The sequence below is a fragment of the Hydra vulgaris genome, chromosome 09 (assembly GCF_038396675.1).
Source record: "Hydra vulgaris chromosome 09, alternate assembly HydraT2T_AEP".
NCBI lineage: Eukaryota > Metazoa > Cnidaria > Hydrozoa > Anthoathecata > Hydridae > Hydra > Hydra vulgaris.
The window spans coordinates 32516235-32532500 of record NC_088928.1 but is presented as its reverse complement, the minus strand read 5'-3'; the positions used below and the strand labels follow the sequence as shown (position 1 = coordinate 32532500).

Below are 16266 nucleotides of genomic sequence, written 5' to 3'. Positions count from 1 at the left end.
TTTGTCGGCATCTTTTACACTCAGTGATTTCTTAGAGCAGTATCACCAACTGCTGTCCCATATCAGGTTAAAAATAATTATTATAAATAAGAAAACAGTGCAAAAAATAATTAGTTAATTGTTTGATTGATGACTTAATCTAATATTGTTAAAATATTGCATAGGATGTGAAAGCTCTGTTGCAGATGATGAGGTTCATGGATATAAAATTTCTTGGAGCTACTTCAGTATTTAAATCATTTGATAGACACAGCTGGTACCTTGATCCTGCCTTAGTTGTGCTTTAGCAGATAAACGTTGCCAAAACAGAGAAGATAATGCCAAAGCATTGAACAATACACTTCTTGCCAAACCAAACATGTCTCCACTTAATTGTATTATGGTCAATAAAGAGCTGTTTCACTCTCTAGATTTTGCACAAGATCAGCCTCCATCTTTTTGTTCTATAGTAATTTAGCAATCTTGGCTCATCTTTCTTAAGATTGGACATGAAAAAGGTAATTTACAGTGGCTTAAGTTCCTTTCACAGTTCTAGAAGTTCAAAAATTTTTATCTTGAGTTTGAATCTACTATTATATCCTACTATGTGGTCAATGACTTGTCCGAGAGGGCCATTAATCTAGTTAAAGAACCGATTGGAAAATCAAAGAATAGATTTGAAGAGATTTGTTCTTGCTTAACTATGTTTACAAAAGTAGTAAACAGGGGGAAAAGAAACAAGATTTAGCATCAAATGTAACAAAAAATATTTTAAAATGTTGAGTGTTAATAATTTAAAGTCTAATATGACATTGATTTTATTTTTATTTCTTCCCCCTCCTCCTCCCACAGCTTGAGAGAGAGGTATATTATTAGGGGAGGGCTAATCCACCTTCCTCTAGATTCATCTCTAAGTTTAACATCGAAAATAATATAATATATTAAAATAGCTTATTTATAATTCCATTTAACTGGCTAGATTTTGTAATGAAAAATACCATAGAAATACAGGGGTAGCGGCAGCTTATTTTGGTGATTAACTTTTAGACATTGAGCAATCTTTAATTTTGGGTATATTTATACTTATATTAAATGAGAATACGTTGCAAAAAATTGCAGTGAGTGGAGCCTAGGAACTACAAAAACCCAAAAACTTGTGCCACGAGCCCCAAATGTGAGGGCAATAAGTTACCAAATTTTATACAATTGTTATTTCAAACTAAATTTCAAATTTCATCGAATAACATTTTAGCGTTCGAAAGTTATGACAATGTAAAGATTTTAACCCCTCATTTGATGTATAAATCTCGGTAACTTATTACCCTCATATTTGGGGCTGGGGGGCTCAAGTTTTAAGGGTTTTTGTAGTTCCCAGGCTCTAATCACTCCAATATTTTTCGAAGCATCTTAATTTGACATAAGTATAAATATACCCAAGTTTGAAGTTTGCTCCATGTCTGCAAGTTATCTATTTTAATCACCAATAAAGTTGCCGCGATCCATGAAATAGGGAAAATCTTTTTTTTTTTTTTGTCTACTTTTTGACTTTCCTATGAGTTTTGCAGGGTTGAGAAAAAAAAATACAGTTAGAGTGCTTAATTTATTTTTACATAGTCATTGTGAGAGTTTATATAGAAAAAATTGAATTCAATATTGTTTAAGACTGACACACATGGGGTCAAAAATGTAAATACTTTGGGGCAGTGAGCCACCCTTAAACTTTTTTTTAAGTTAAAAAAATATACTATATATATATATATATATATATATATATATATATATATATATATATATATATATATATATATATATATATATATATATATATATATATATATATATATATATATATATATATATATATATATATATATATAGGGCATCTTCATAAACGCGTTTATGAAGATGCCCTTAAAAAAAGTGGCTTTCAAAATTTCGAGCTAAAATTTGAAAAGAAAATTGCAAAAAAGCATAATAGAAATAGAAACATAATTTGGTTCAACCCCCCGTACAGCAAAAATGTTTCAACAAATATTGGTAAAATTTTTCTAAAATTAGTAGACAAACATTTTCCTCCCTCTAATAAATTACATAAGATTTTTAACAGAAATACCATTAAAGTAAGTTATAGTTGTACAAAAAATTTAGAAAGAATTATAAAAGGCCACAACTACGCGTTAATTAATAAAAATGAACATATAAAGGAAAAAAACACTGATTATTGTAATTGTAAACAAAAAATAGATTGCCCTCTTAATGGAAAATGCCTTTCGAAAAATGTAATTTACAAGTGCATTGTTTCCTCACAAAACAACCCTGATAAACAATATATTGGCTTAACCGAGGGGGAATGGAAAAAACGTTATGCCAACCACAAACAATCGTTTAAACACAAAAAATATTCAAAAGAGACTATGCTGTCAAAATATATTTGGGATTTAAAAGAAAAAAATAAAAATTTTAATTTACAATGGTCTATTCTAAAATCTGCCCCTGCCTATAATAACATTTCCAAAAAATGTATGCTATGTTTGCAAGAAAAATTTGAAATAATTACTCATTTGAATCAAGAAAATTTATTAAATAAAAAATCTGAATTAATTTCTAAATGTAGGCACGAAAATAAATACCTCTTAAAAAATTATAAAAACAAATGACCAAATTAAACTATCCCCATTCCAAAGAAAATTATTTCATAATTACTTTCTGTAACTTCCCGTTAACAAAAAAATATAGTAATTAAAAATTTTTTATAATAATTTATAACTTCCTGTAAAATATTTTTTTCTATAAATTGAATTTTTTTTTGAGATTTAGTAACTCTTCCTGATGATCTAGCAATTGTGAAACTCAAAGTCGAAGATAAAAATTAGATGAGTGTTTTTTACTAATTATATATATATATATATATATATATATATATATACAGCATATATATATATATGTATATATATATATATATATATATATATATATATATATATATATATATATATATATATATATATATATATATATATATATATATACACTTGAATCTATGTTAGTGCTAGAGCTATTCAGAAATTTGGTTAGCAAAAAGAAAGCATAAATCCACAAATTATCTGTATAGAAAAATAGTAAAACAACACATTGCACAAAAATTGCCAACCTTTGCACAAAATTGCTGATATAAAAAATATACATCAAAATAGTAGTAAAATTTAGATTACTAAAAACCAAACTCTCAGACAATCTTATAATTGGATTTCTTTAAATAACTTTCAAAAGTATGAAAACACTTATAAATTTTATTTGTTCAATAAAGGGCCGAGACCTTACATAAAAAATAATACCAAAATTCTTGTTTGTGTAAATTGCAAAATAAACACAATTTAGATAAGTATTACAAAATATTTATTGTTGCAGGATGTTTAAGTTTGGCTGTATTTACAATATGAAAATATGAAAATAAAACCAAACTCAAACATCCGGCAACAATAAATCAAAATTTAATTTCGAAAGTGCAGTTAAAGACAGACTACAGTTTATAATAAATATGTTTGTTAAAAGAGTTTTTAAAAAATGTTAAAATATAATATATATTAATTATGTCAGTAAAAAATGACCTAAAACAAATAAACCTAAGTGATAATAAATCCTAATGATTGTTAAATAGCTTTGGTGTATCCATGCTTACATGCTTATGTTATAGTATGTAATTGGAGATAAAAAAATAATTTAAAAAAAGAAATACAACATAAATAGTAATAAAACAGTAGATTAAAACCCAAAAAAAAAGATTCCCCCAAAGCAATCACAATAAGTTAAAAAGAGAAGAAAAAAGACAACACAATATAATTATCAAACATAACAGAATAAGAATAATTCTTAAGTTTAATAAATCTTAAGTCTTGACATCTATCCATACTACATAAATAACTTTTCGTTAGTTGATAAATCTATTTTAAATCAAGTTTCTTTTGATCATTTTAAAACATTTTTACAAAAAGTAAATTTAACAAATGAAGAAACAAGCCTTAAATAAAATAAAAAAATCACCTGAGATTGAATTCCTTGGTTCTTAGAAAATTTAGTATTGGTACGAATGCATCTGGATCTCGATCAATGAAATACTATTGAATAAAAAAAGTTTTTCAAAATATCATAAGATAAAAAATAAAAAAAATAAAAACTAATAGTATAAACAAATTTTTTTAACAGAAATTAAAAATATTGGGTCTATAATATGATTATCTTATTTTTAAGATAAAATAAAAAAGATCTCTCTTAGATTATCATTTTCTTTTGAAAATGATATTATGGCAAGCAAACTTTTATTGGGCATCCAAACATTAATCAACTTTACAAAGCAGGACAGAGCATTATTGTTGTAACACTATAAATTATAAATTATATATATATATATATATATATATATATATATATATATATATATATATATATATATATATATATATATATATATATATATATATATATATATATATATATATATATATATATATATATATATATATATATATATATATATATATATATATACAACCCTAAGAAGTAGGGTCGGCATTCGGCAATGCCGACCTAACTGCTGGCCTCAAAGTGCTTGAGGTCGGCAATTTTTGGCCGTTTCTATATTTTATGGTCAGACCTTTGTATTAAATAATTTTTGCCGACCTGATGCCGAACTCTAAAAGATTGAGGTCGGCATATTATTGCCGACCTCAATTTTCCTAATTCCGAGGGTTTTATATTAATATATATATATATATATATATATATATATATATATATATATATATATATTTATATTTATATTTATATTTATATATATATATATATATATATATATATATATATATATATATATATATATATATATATATATATATATATATATATATATATATATATATATATATAGGCCTTACAGTTTTATCACAGAGCATCGTGGAATCATTCAACTAGGAAGTTCGCTTGGAGCATTTTTGAACTTGGAGCATTCAACTAGGAAGTTTGCACCTCCTTCCTTACCGATGTAGCTTATTGGGCTAGTCAGCATTAAATCTCTGACCTCTTATATATATATATATATATATATATATATATATATATATATATATATATATATATATATATATATATATATATATATATATATATATATATATATATATATATATATATACATATATATATATATATATATATATATATATATTTATATATATGAAATATATATATGATATAAAAATATATATGAAATACATATATATAAAATATATATATATAAAATATATACATATAATATTTATATATATATATATATATATATATATATATATATATATATATATATATATATATATATATATATATATATATATAAATAAAATATATATATATATATCAGACTTCAATCTCCACCACATCCCTATTAGTAATATGCTCAACTTGTTTCTCCATGCAGCAGCCTTGTTCGTCAAGGTTCATGTTTCGAAGTTATAGACTAGAGAGAGGGTTATTACCAAAATAAAGCAGCCTCCTCGTCTGTAGTAACATAAATATGTATACATATATATATATATATATATATATATATATATATATATATATATATATATATATATATATATATATATATTGCTATAAAATACAATTATAATAGCAATATTATTAATACTGCTGTATTTAGAAATCATAGCCATGGTAACATTATGACTTTATATAATGTAGCAGCCTGTGGAATTTTGTAGGTAGTTCTAGATTTGTGTAGAATGACGTAGAACACTCTAGAAATGATTGCTCTAGAACTACTGATTGAGAAAATATAAGCGATTTCTGTACTAGTTTTTGTTGTTGTTGTCGAATGACTAATTGATAAGGTTAAGAAAATGATATAGAAACAGAGAAACCTTTTAATTGGAGCTGACAAACTAATTAGGCAGATAATATTTGGTGATTATTAAATTACATATAGCATTAAAAGCAATCAATGTTGTACAAGAAAAGTTTTAGCACTGTAGAGAAGAACAAGAACATTTGGGCCAAAAACCTGATGAAATTTCAGCAGTTGCATAAAAGGAGGAGTGCCGTGCCTATAGAAGAATTTTCACTCAAAGAAAAATGTATTAAAATGCCATGAAAATCTAGAGGATAAAGCACTTATGTAAGAGAGCAGAATTTGAATAAGATTAGAGGTCTGTTCTTCATTTTGTCACAAAGCTGGTCAAACAATACAGGATAGAGGAAAAAATCTCTGAAACATTAGAAAGGTTGGCAATATTTTCTCTTAAGTCCTGTCCACTTGAATTTCTTTTAGGAGTACTAGAAGTACCCTCCTCCAAAGGGCAAGATCAAACACTGGCTATCCAAAGACTTGTAGAATATTATGAGTTAGCAGACCAGATCATAGCTTGTTGTTCTGATAAAACTGCTTCTAACACTGGAAAACATAATGATACAATCAAAAATATTGCATTTTTTTCTCTTACTAGTCTGGTTCTTTGGCTACTGTGCAGGTATAATGTATACTATACAAATTGCAGTCAGTGTTTTAATTTTAATTCTAAAGACACTAATGATAGAAAATAAAAATAATACATTTTAGGCACCATATAATGTAATGGCATGTTCACCATGTCATGATAGAAATATAGGGAGGAAACAAAGGGCCCAGTTGACCCTTATATAAAAAATATCAAGATCTTTGGTCTATAATTGAAAATAGTGTGAATACACTAAACAACATTAAAAAACTGTATCTGAGTTTGTTCCTGGAACACTGGTTTACAATCTTGTAACCGAACCTTTTTACAAGGATTTTTTGTCAACTAGTTGCTTTTTTACCTTGTAGCAGACTTGCCAAATTTTAGCTTTTTACAATCTGGTGTACACCATGAAGCAAGGTTCATGGCTGACTCATTGTATCTATAAGCAATGCAAATGATCAGGAATTACAACAAGCACCTCAGTGTCATTGAAATTCAGATGCTACAGGATGCAGCAGATTATATAGCGATCTTTCACTTTTTGTTTCTTCTTTGGCAGCTAGGCTACATCCAATGATCTTAGAGCATTCAAGATACCATCACAGCTCATAATAGATTCACTTTACTTCAGGAAGTATGAAAAATTGGTAAAGCTTAGTTTAACTTTTAGTATTATCAGACACACTTGGTATTTCACTCAACAGTGTTTTACCTTTCACCCCGCAGTGTTACCTTTCACTCTACAGTGTGTAAATCTTTGCTTTAGCTGACCAGTGCTAGGAAGAGGAAAAGAGGATGGAAATTTGTGTGCAACTGTTGAAACTATTCCAGAGATGAATTACTTTATCAAAGAACAAGCAGAGCCTTCTTCAAAAATCGTTCTCTCTCAAAGTTATCTGACTTTTCTTAGAGTTCCTATTTATTTATTTTTTATTCATTTTGGTATAACCTTTTATAAATGGTATGGTACAACCTTTATAAATGGCATATATGTGGTATAACCTTGGTATAACCTGGTTGGTATAACCTTAATAAATGGTATATAAATGGTATAACCTTTGGTATTTTTTTACTTTGGTTTAGAATGATATATAAATTGTTACAATGGTATATAAATTGGTTTGCAATGGTATATAAATGGCATAACCTTATAAATGGTATAACCTTTATAAATGGTATATAACCTATATAAATGGTATGGTATAACCTTTTAAAACCTTGGTATAAACTTTAATCATCTTGGTATATCCCTCCCAGTTATCTGACTTTTCCTAGGATTCCTTTTTTTTCTTTTATTCATCTTGATATAACCAAAAACAATATTTTCTCATGGTATTCTTATGATATTCTCTCATGGAAAAAAGAAGACCTGTCAAACTTGGAGAAAAGTTTTAAAAAACAGTTTTTTTAAGAAATTTGTGTTTAGTGTGCATCAAATAGCAGTTGTCAATGACAGGGCTGAAAAACTTATCAAATTAGTGCAGGATTTTATAGGCAGAATACATTCAAAAGATAGGCTTCAAGACACAAAGATAGTAGTTTTAGACAACTGGCAGAAGGTGTCTAAACATGCCACTAAACATATTTTTCACAATACTTCTTTGTTTTTGAGAAACATATCTTCCAACAAAAACAAAGTAATTTTTTCAATTCTCAATTAGGATTAATAATCCATAACTTCTTTTAAAATATTTTTTAAAAACATTTGAAAACAATGCAATTGTAATAAAAATTATAAAAATTTATCAAAATTACAGTAATTATGGAAAACAATCCAGAGTTTCAATCATAAAATGTAAAAATAATCTCATCGCAATTTGTATGAACTTATTTTCTAAAATGACTTTTTTAACAAAACAATATCTCAGAGACCAAATATTTTTATGGTAAGCTACTGAGACCCAATAAGAAGGATTTCCATAATGCATATAGTTGCTTTTAAATTAAAAATTTTTTTTTTGTTATACCCTAATATATATAAATATATATATGTGTGTGTATAAATATCATCATGATCATTATGATCATTATTACAATAACCATCACGATCATCATCATCGCTTTACCCTCCCTTTTTTATGCTGTTTCTCTAATATAAACAAAAATATAAACAATTTTGAGTAACTTTTCTCAACAAATACTATGTCATATAAGTAAGGGTAAGAGGTTGATATTGGAACATTCCATAATTGGAACACTTACATTTATCTTTGAAACAAAATGTCTCATAGCTATATTTTGCATTTTTCTAGTAAAATGTCTTATTTTATATGTTTTGAAAAATTTTGAAAAAATTTTTATGTATTTCGAAAAATTTTGAATCCCTCAAAAAATGTACGTGCACCATCAATTTAAAGTTTTTTTGCATCATAGTATGATATTTTGCATTATAGTATGATATTTTGCATCATAGTATGATATTTTGCATCATAGTATGATATTTTGCATTATAGTATGATATTTTGCATTATAGTATGATATTTTGCATTATAGTATGATATTTTGCATCATAGTATGATATTTTGCATTATAGTATGATATTTTGCATTATAGTATGATATTTTGCATCATAGTATGATATTTTGCATTATAGTATGATATTTTGCATCATAGTATGATATTTTGCATCATAGTATGATATTTTGCATTATAGTATGATATTTTGCATCATAGTATGATATTTTGCATCATAGTATGATATTTTGCATCATAGTATGATATTTTGCATTATAGTATGATATTTTGCATCATAGTATGATATTTTGCATCATAGTATGATATTTTGCATCAAAGCATGATATTGCAGCAATATAACAAATTAGTTATCAATTGAGAACAATAAAATTCAGCACCTTTTAATTGTTATTTACGCGAAAACAACTTAACAAATTTTTGCTATACTTTGACACAATAAAGCTAATTGAATTATTTACTTATTTCAATAACTTTTAACTTTTTTTATCGAACGCTTAGATAGAAACCGAATATCTTTGCAAGTACTTGACATCTACTTGATCTTGCTTTGAGTTTTTTGAGACAGCTATCAATTTTTTCTTAAAATCTTTTTTTTTGTAGCTAATTTCTTGCTTTTCAATAAGATTTCTTCTATAATTGACCAACAACTTTCAATAATAAATTTGATGCCATCTTGTTCATACTATTCTAAAGACTTCTTGGAGTAGTGAATTCAAGCCAAATCAGGACAAAATATTGTGGGCATTTCATGCTTTTTAATAAATGGCAAAAGGCATTTCTTTAAGCATTCTTTTATATATAAATCTCTGTTCAAAGATTTACAAGTAATGTATGGTGTACTTTTTAACCCACAGGAGCAAATTGCTTGTCATATAAGGAACTTGGGAGCAAATTTTTCAGTTTGAATATACTTTAATTTTTTGGCAACACATCTACCTTTGGACTGATAAAATATTGCTGCCTTATCAATTGTTAAAAGTCTATTTTGCAATAAGTTTCATCATCTTCAATTATGCACAAGTTTTCTTGGTTTAAAAGTTTATATAGATTTTTTGAACAACGAATTGCTTTAATTTCTCCAACAATAGATCACTTTGGAGTTTAATCATATACTTTATATTTTTGATATTTTCTATCAAAACTTGGCAGCATTTAAATTTTCTCGCAAGATCTCTCTGCAACTGACATGGATTTGCCTTTATGGAGCAAATGATTAATTTTGCTTTATATTTATCTTTAAATCTTTCCTTTTTTCTGCTTCCAGCTTCTCTTTCAATAGATTGAGTCTGTTTATATCACCGCAAAATAAATCCAACTGATGATCAAGAAACACAGGTCAATTTTGAAATTTTGAATTTGTGACAATGAAGGATTTTGAATAAAAAAATTTTCGATTTAATATTTGTTTACTCATTTTAATCCATTAGCAATGATAGCCAATACTTATTACTATTACAATCAAACAACAATGCATTAGCTTCCGTGTGCAAAAAAATAAAAAAATTTATCAAGTAACTTTTGAGTAATTAACACTAAAAGGTGCTGAATTTCCTTATTTATTTAGTGATTTTTTATTAATAAAACAAATAAATGTCATAAAAGTAAAACTTTAGTACAATTTATTACTTTTAGAATTTAATTTTGCCCAGCTAATTTTAATCTTATTACAAGTTTTGAATAAATAAATTATCTCTGTAAAGTTTAAAATAATTTTTAATTGATTTCTATTAATTTTACTATTTTTTAAAAGAAGGTTAATTCCATGTCAATTGACCCAGGCCGTGTCACCATACACCTCAGATTTTGCAGATTTTTATACAGTTAATAGTATTTAGTAAAATAAGAATTCCTTGAAAATTTTAGCCTCTAGCTCCAAAAAGATCTTTAAATATGACCATTTTACTTTTAGAAAATATTGGTCAGGCTCTCTTGTCTCCTCAGACTTGCAACATTTATTTGAAGGTTTTAAGTCACATAACTTTAAAAATATTTGATCTTTTTATTTAAAAATTTGTACCTGGCTAATTTAGGGGTGAAGAATCCAATAAAATGATCAGAAATATAAAAAGTTTTCATTAAAGGGATCCCAAACCTCTGAGACATGTTGTGTTCATATTAAAGAGAACAATAAAAAAAATGTTTGCGCTAAATTTTTTTGATTAAAACAAAAGAATAAATGCATACTAAGAAAACTAACTTTTTTGTTATAGTCGAAGCTTGTCTTCTCCATTTTGTTGTAGGTTAAAAAGTCTTGATAATATACTCTGTATTCTACATACTTGATAATTTATTCAAGTGTCTTTTTATTCCTATGAAGTTAAGTACATGACACCATTGATTTGTTTGTTTGTGTAAAAGATCAATTATGTAAACAAACAAAAAAATCAATGACGTCATGTACTAAACTCATAGGAATAAAATGCGCTTGAATAAATTATAAAGTTCATTGATTGTCGCGTATATTATGAAGACTTTTTGGCCTTTTTTGGTTTTGAACATTCTATACTCAATGATCTTTTTAAAATATTTTAAAAAAGTTATGCCATAAAACTAAATCAATAAAAAAGAATTTTCTAACCTTTTAAAATCATTATTTTAACTGATATTTAATTCTAAGATGTTAATATCAAGTTGTTGTCGCTGACATTTTTAAAAATTTCTGGTTCACTTGACATGGAATTACCCAGCAGCAAGTTTTTCCGATTAAATAATCAAAGTATTCAAATTTAGGAAACATGTTGTCTTGATTAGAGCAAAATTGTGCCTTGACAAAACTGAATTTATTTCTAATAACAGTACAATCATATGTCATATTATGATTAAAAGTATTGTAGGGTTGTGTTAATCAAATCATAAATGTTATCATAGTTAAACCATCTTTGGTTAAAAAATATTTATTCTTTAGGTATTTTAATTTCGACCACTCTCCCTAACTAAAGTTTGTATAAATACAAACGATATTGTATGCCAGCATGTAAATAAATAGCAAACATATATGCAATTTTGCTGGGGCTCCATTTTTAGCCAAGCCCAGGGCCGGGGTCAGAACCCCAGTCACTAATTTATAATAAAATAAAACTTTAAATAATAATAAGCCTTTAATTTATGCTTATAAATGAAAATAAGATGGTTAACAAACAAAAAGTAAGATAGTTAACAAACAAAAAGACAAAAAGGTTTTTTGTTAATATCTAAATAAACAACTTGTTTTTGTTAGTTTAACTAACTTGAAACTTATTTTCTAATGTTTATTTATGAAATAAACACAACTTGTCTAGGCACTTAGAGAATCCTTTATTAAAAAAAAAGTCAACTTGACCTAATTGTGTTTGAGTTTTGACATCTTTTTGTTAAAAGTTTTAAAAGTAAATTCAAAGTCACTTTCTCGCAAAATTTTTTTTTTTTTTTTAATCTTATAATTCACCTCTCAAAGGCAGAGAAGGTCACTACAGATGAGGAGGCTACTTGTGGTTATAACCCTCTCTCAAATCTATAACTCCGAAAAACGAACCTTGATGAACAAGGCCACTGTGCGGAGAAACAAGTTGAGTGCGGTATGACCAGAGACATATTCGGAATCGAACTTGGAACATCTCGCCTATGAAGTAAGTGCTCTACCACTACACCACTACCACATAAATGGAAATTAGACAAACAAATTTATGACCCATGACAATTGCCAAAAATACTCAGTCAATTTTTTATAAATTTTAAATAGTTCAAAATCAGCTTAGCCAAATCACTTTAGAAAGCTTGATGATGTGGTTTGACTGATTTTTTTACATTCCAGTTGTTTTCAATGTATTATTTTCTGCTTAGATAATATCAGAGAGAACACTAAAGACAAACTTCTAACCAGAGAACTAAATTTTTATCAAACTCTTTAAGATTGTTAAATTTTTGCTATAATTTAATTTTAGTCATTTATTCATTTTCTTTTTCTACTTATTCATCTTATTCATATATGAACTAAATTAATTACTAGTAATTTCAACTAGGCCAAACATGAACAAGTAGCACGACCAAACGTGATATAAGTTATATTTAAAAAAAAAATTTTTTTTTAAAAATTTTTTTTAAAAAAAAATTTATTCTAAAATTAGTTTAAATAATATTTTTTTAAAATTATTTAAAAAAATATTATTTAAACTAATTTGAAATGGTTTTAAATTAAGTATACGAAACTTACAGCACCAGTTTCATCTTTTTGAGAGGATATCCTTCCACTTAACAGACTAAAATAGAAATCAATTTAGTTTTTTTTTAATTTCAAATAACTTATTTTGTCTAAATATTACTAAAACATGCACTTGAATTCAATTAAACTAATAGGTAGACACAGCAAAGAAACAGTTTTAAAATATAGTATTTAGTTCAATATATAGTAGTAGTTCATGTACAATAAAACTTGCAAATAAAACTTAAATTTTATAAAATTACAATGTACCATGAAAAAAAAGAATCTTGTATCCAAGTCAAAGTTGAACGTGAAGTTGAAAACCTAAAATAAAAATATATATAAGTATAGAAAAAAAAATTAACGCAGTTATATAAAAAGTATAAACAAAACCTGTTAACAATATTATAATTTTATTTGTGTAAACAAAGTATGTTATAACATTAACAATAAAATACACAATACCAATTCTTACAGAACAAAATTTGATTGTTAAGCATACAATAGTTTTAATGCGAAAAATAGTCTTATTTTTAGCCTAGGTTTTTAATGTAGTTGTTTTGTTTGTTTTTTTGTTATATCTTTTTGCAAAATAATCAATAAACTTAATCTACATTTTATGATCATTAAAACATTGTTTACGATAATTTTCTGAAAACCAATTGTAAATCTTATGAAAATCTTAACATTAACAAAATTATCATGTAACAGCAAAATGCCATGTTATCAATTTTACCTTTTTTTTTAGCCTAGGTTTTTAATGTAGTTGTTTTGTTTGTTTTTTTGTTGTATCTTTTTGCAAAATAATCAATAAACTTAATCTACATTTTATGATCATTAAAACATTGTTTACGATAATTTTCTGAAAACCAATTGTAAATCTTATGAAAATCTTAACATTAACAAAATTATCATGTAACAGCAAAATGCCATGTTATCAATTTTACCTTATATTTTCAGGACATAGATTATGAGAACATGCAAAAGAATTTCTTGAGAATGTATCTTGTGGAAAAATTGTTTTATTTACACATCTTAAAAAAGACCTATAACAACATTGCATTTTATGTTTATGCCAAATGAAACTGTGTTTTATGTTTAAGCTTCATAAGCTTCATTAAGTGTGACTGAGTCAAATAAAAACACCATCTAAATGAATATATTAAAGCATCATGTCAAAAGAAAATTTATATTTAAATAAAGTTATTTTATAGTAAACTTACATTTTCTGTAAAATAACTATATTTAAAACTGAAAAAAAATCAAAGCAAGTGTAACATTGTAAAGAATTATTTATCAAAAAATAATAAGGGACCATTATGTTTAATATCAAGATCATGAGATCAAAAAGATACAACTACACATACATACATATTGGGTTGGCTAAATCAGAAAAAACATTTGGTTTAGCCAACCATTTAGTGATTGGCAGCACAGATCCTAGTAACTAAGGAAGAAATTTGAATGTATTTTCTAGCAGATTCACAAACAGAGGCTACTAGCATTTTATCAAGCTTTTAACTTTCTACTTTATGCATTTGCCCAGCCTTCATTTCCTCCATAACATAACAAACTTTCTAATGAAAATATTTTTCTACTTTTTATAAACTCAATAATAACTTTAAAGGTCAACTAGTCCTTAAATCAAAGGTCATACTAGCCCTTGAATCAAAGCAACCTGTTTCCATTATAGACAAATTGCAATTTGCCATGACTGAGATGCACACAAAACCTTTTAACATTTTGATGATAATAGCATACAATTACCAGAAATCGGTAAGAAAATTCACATCCAAGATGTGTTTGAACATATCAAAATGAAAAAAAACCTAATACAGTTTTCATTCCCATAATAAGCTTGCATTGTATTATGAGTTTATTCATAAAAAAAATATATAAAAACATGTAGATATATTACAAAATAACCTTTTACCACCAACGTTTAAATGTATTATTTCAGCATCTGAGGATGGCATACTTATGAAATTCTTTATTTTCTAAAACAAAAATGTTTATAACAAATTATATTAATAATATTTAGCATGAATTTTAAAAATAATATTTAGCGCATTATAAATATTTATATTTAGATTATTTAGAATAATATTTAGCACAAATATTAAAAATTGTATTAGAAACTTATATGATTTACTATAAAAATAATAACTTGAATAAAAAAAAAAATTTTACATAAAAAAATTGTTTAAAAAAATTTTTAATTTACGATATTCTAATGCAGTATTATAATAACAACAATTATTTTTTTCCCACTCAAGGACTTTAAATGTTCACAAAATTTTGTATTTTTAAAAATTACAATAGCTTTTAAGTTTAAAATTGTTTATTATTTGAACATTCTTGTTCTTTATTAAAAGAAAACATGAGGAAGTAAGTGAATTTTATAAACTTATTAAAATTATTGCTTAGCTAACTGCTAGGTTATATTTTTCTTTAAAAAATCATGATGCGCCTTTGATAAAAAATTTTAAATCAAAATTTACCGCATTCGCATTAAATTTTACTTGTTGCAATTTTAATTTTACTGTTACTTTGTTTCAATCATAAATTAAATGAACGATCGAATAAATAATAAAATTTTGATACTATAAATATCCGAACTGTTTTTTAAAACTTTAAAGTTTAAAACTTTAAAGTCTTTTCATGTTTACAAAATGAATTTTATAATACAGATTATTAATAAATAAAAAGTTATAGAAATTTATTGCGAAAGAAATTCGTTTCCTGTATATAATAATAAGAACTTCTTTTTTATTAAGTTTTTTATTACTATATTTTATTAAATCCTTGTTATCTAATTTTTTTATTTTATAATTATATTATTGGTAAAGTCAGGACAACACATAAAAAATAATAAAAAAAGCGCGATTAACGTTGAAAACACTAATACTGATAATACAAGTTTGGTATCGCATCGAAAGATAGCTAATTCTTAAATCAAGCAGATTACCCACGGTTTTTGCCTAAGGACGCGCGTATTGCGTATAGGGGTCGTCCATAAATTACGTCACGCTTTAAGGGGGAGGGGTGGTGGTTTTGTGACGACTCATACAAAATTTGCTTCTTAAGTGTTACGATTTTGTGTCAAGGAGGAGGGGGGAGGTCAAAAACGGGTGAAACTTGCAT

At 25.9% G+C, this 16266-nt stretch overlaps 1 protein-coding gene across 2 annotated transcripts in view; it reads right to left on the bottom strand.

Annotated features, from left to right (window-relative positions):
- LOC100211290 (BTB/POZ domain-containing protein KCTD3) overlaps positions 1–15136 on the bottom strand; it is a 38836-nt gene extending 23700 nt beyond the window's left edge. For both annotated transcript variants that reach the window (XM_065805401.1, XM_065805402.1), the window contains exons 1-4: positions 15049–15136; positions 13393–13446; positions 13135–13180; positions 4021–4094 (exon numbers count right to left, since the gene is read on the bottom strand). In XM_065805401.1, the coding sequence (XP_065661473.1) occupies positions 4021–4094; positions 13135–13180; positions 13393–13446; positions 15049–15098 (224 nt within the window). In that variant the 5' untranslated portion in view covers positions 15099–15136. The remainder of the gene's footprint in view (positions 1–4020; positions 4095–13134; positions 13181–13392; positions 13447–15048) is intronic.
- Between the last annotated feature and the right edge of the window lie 1130 nt (positions 15137–16266).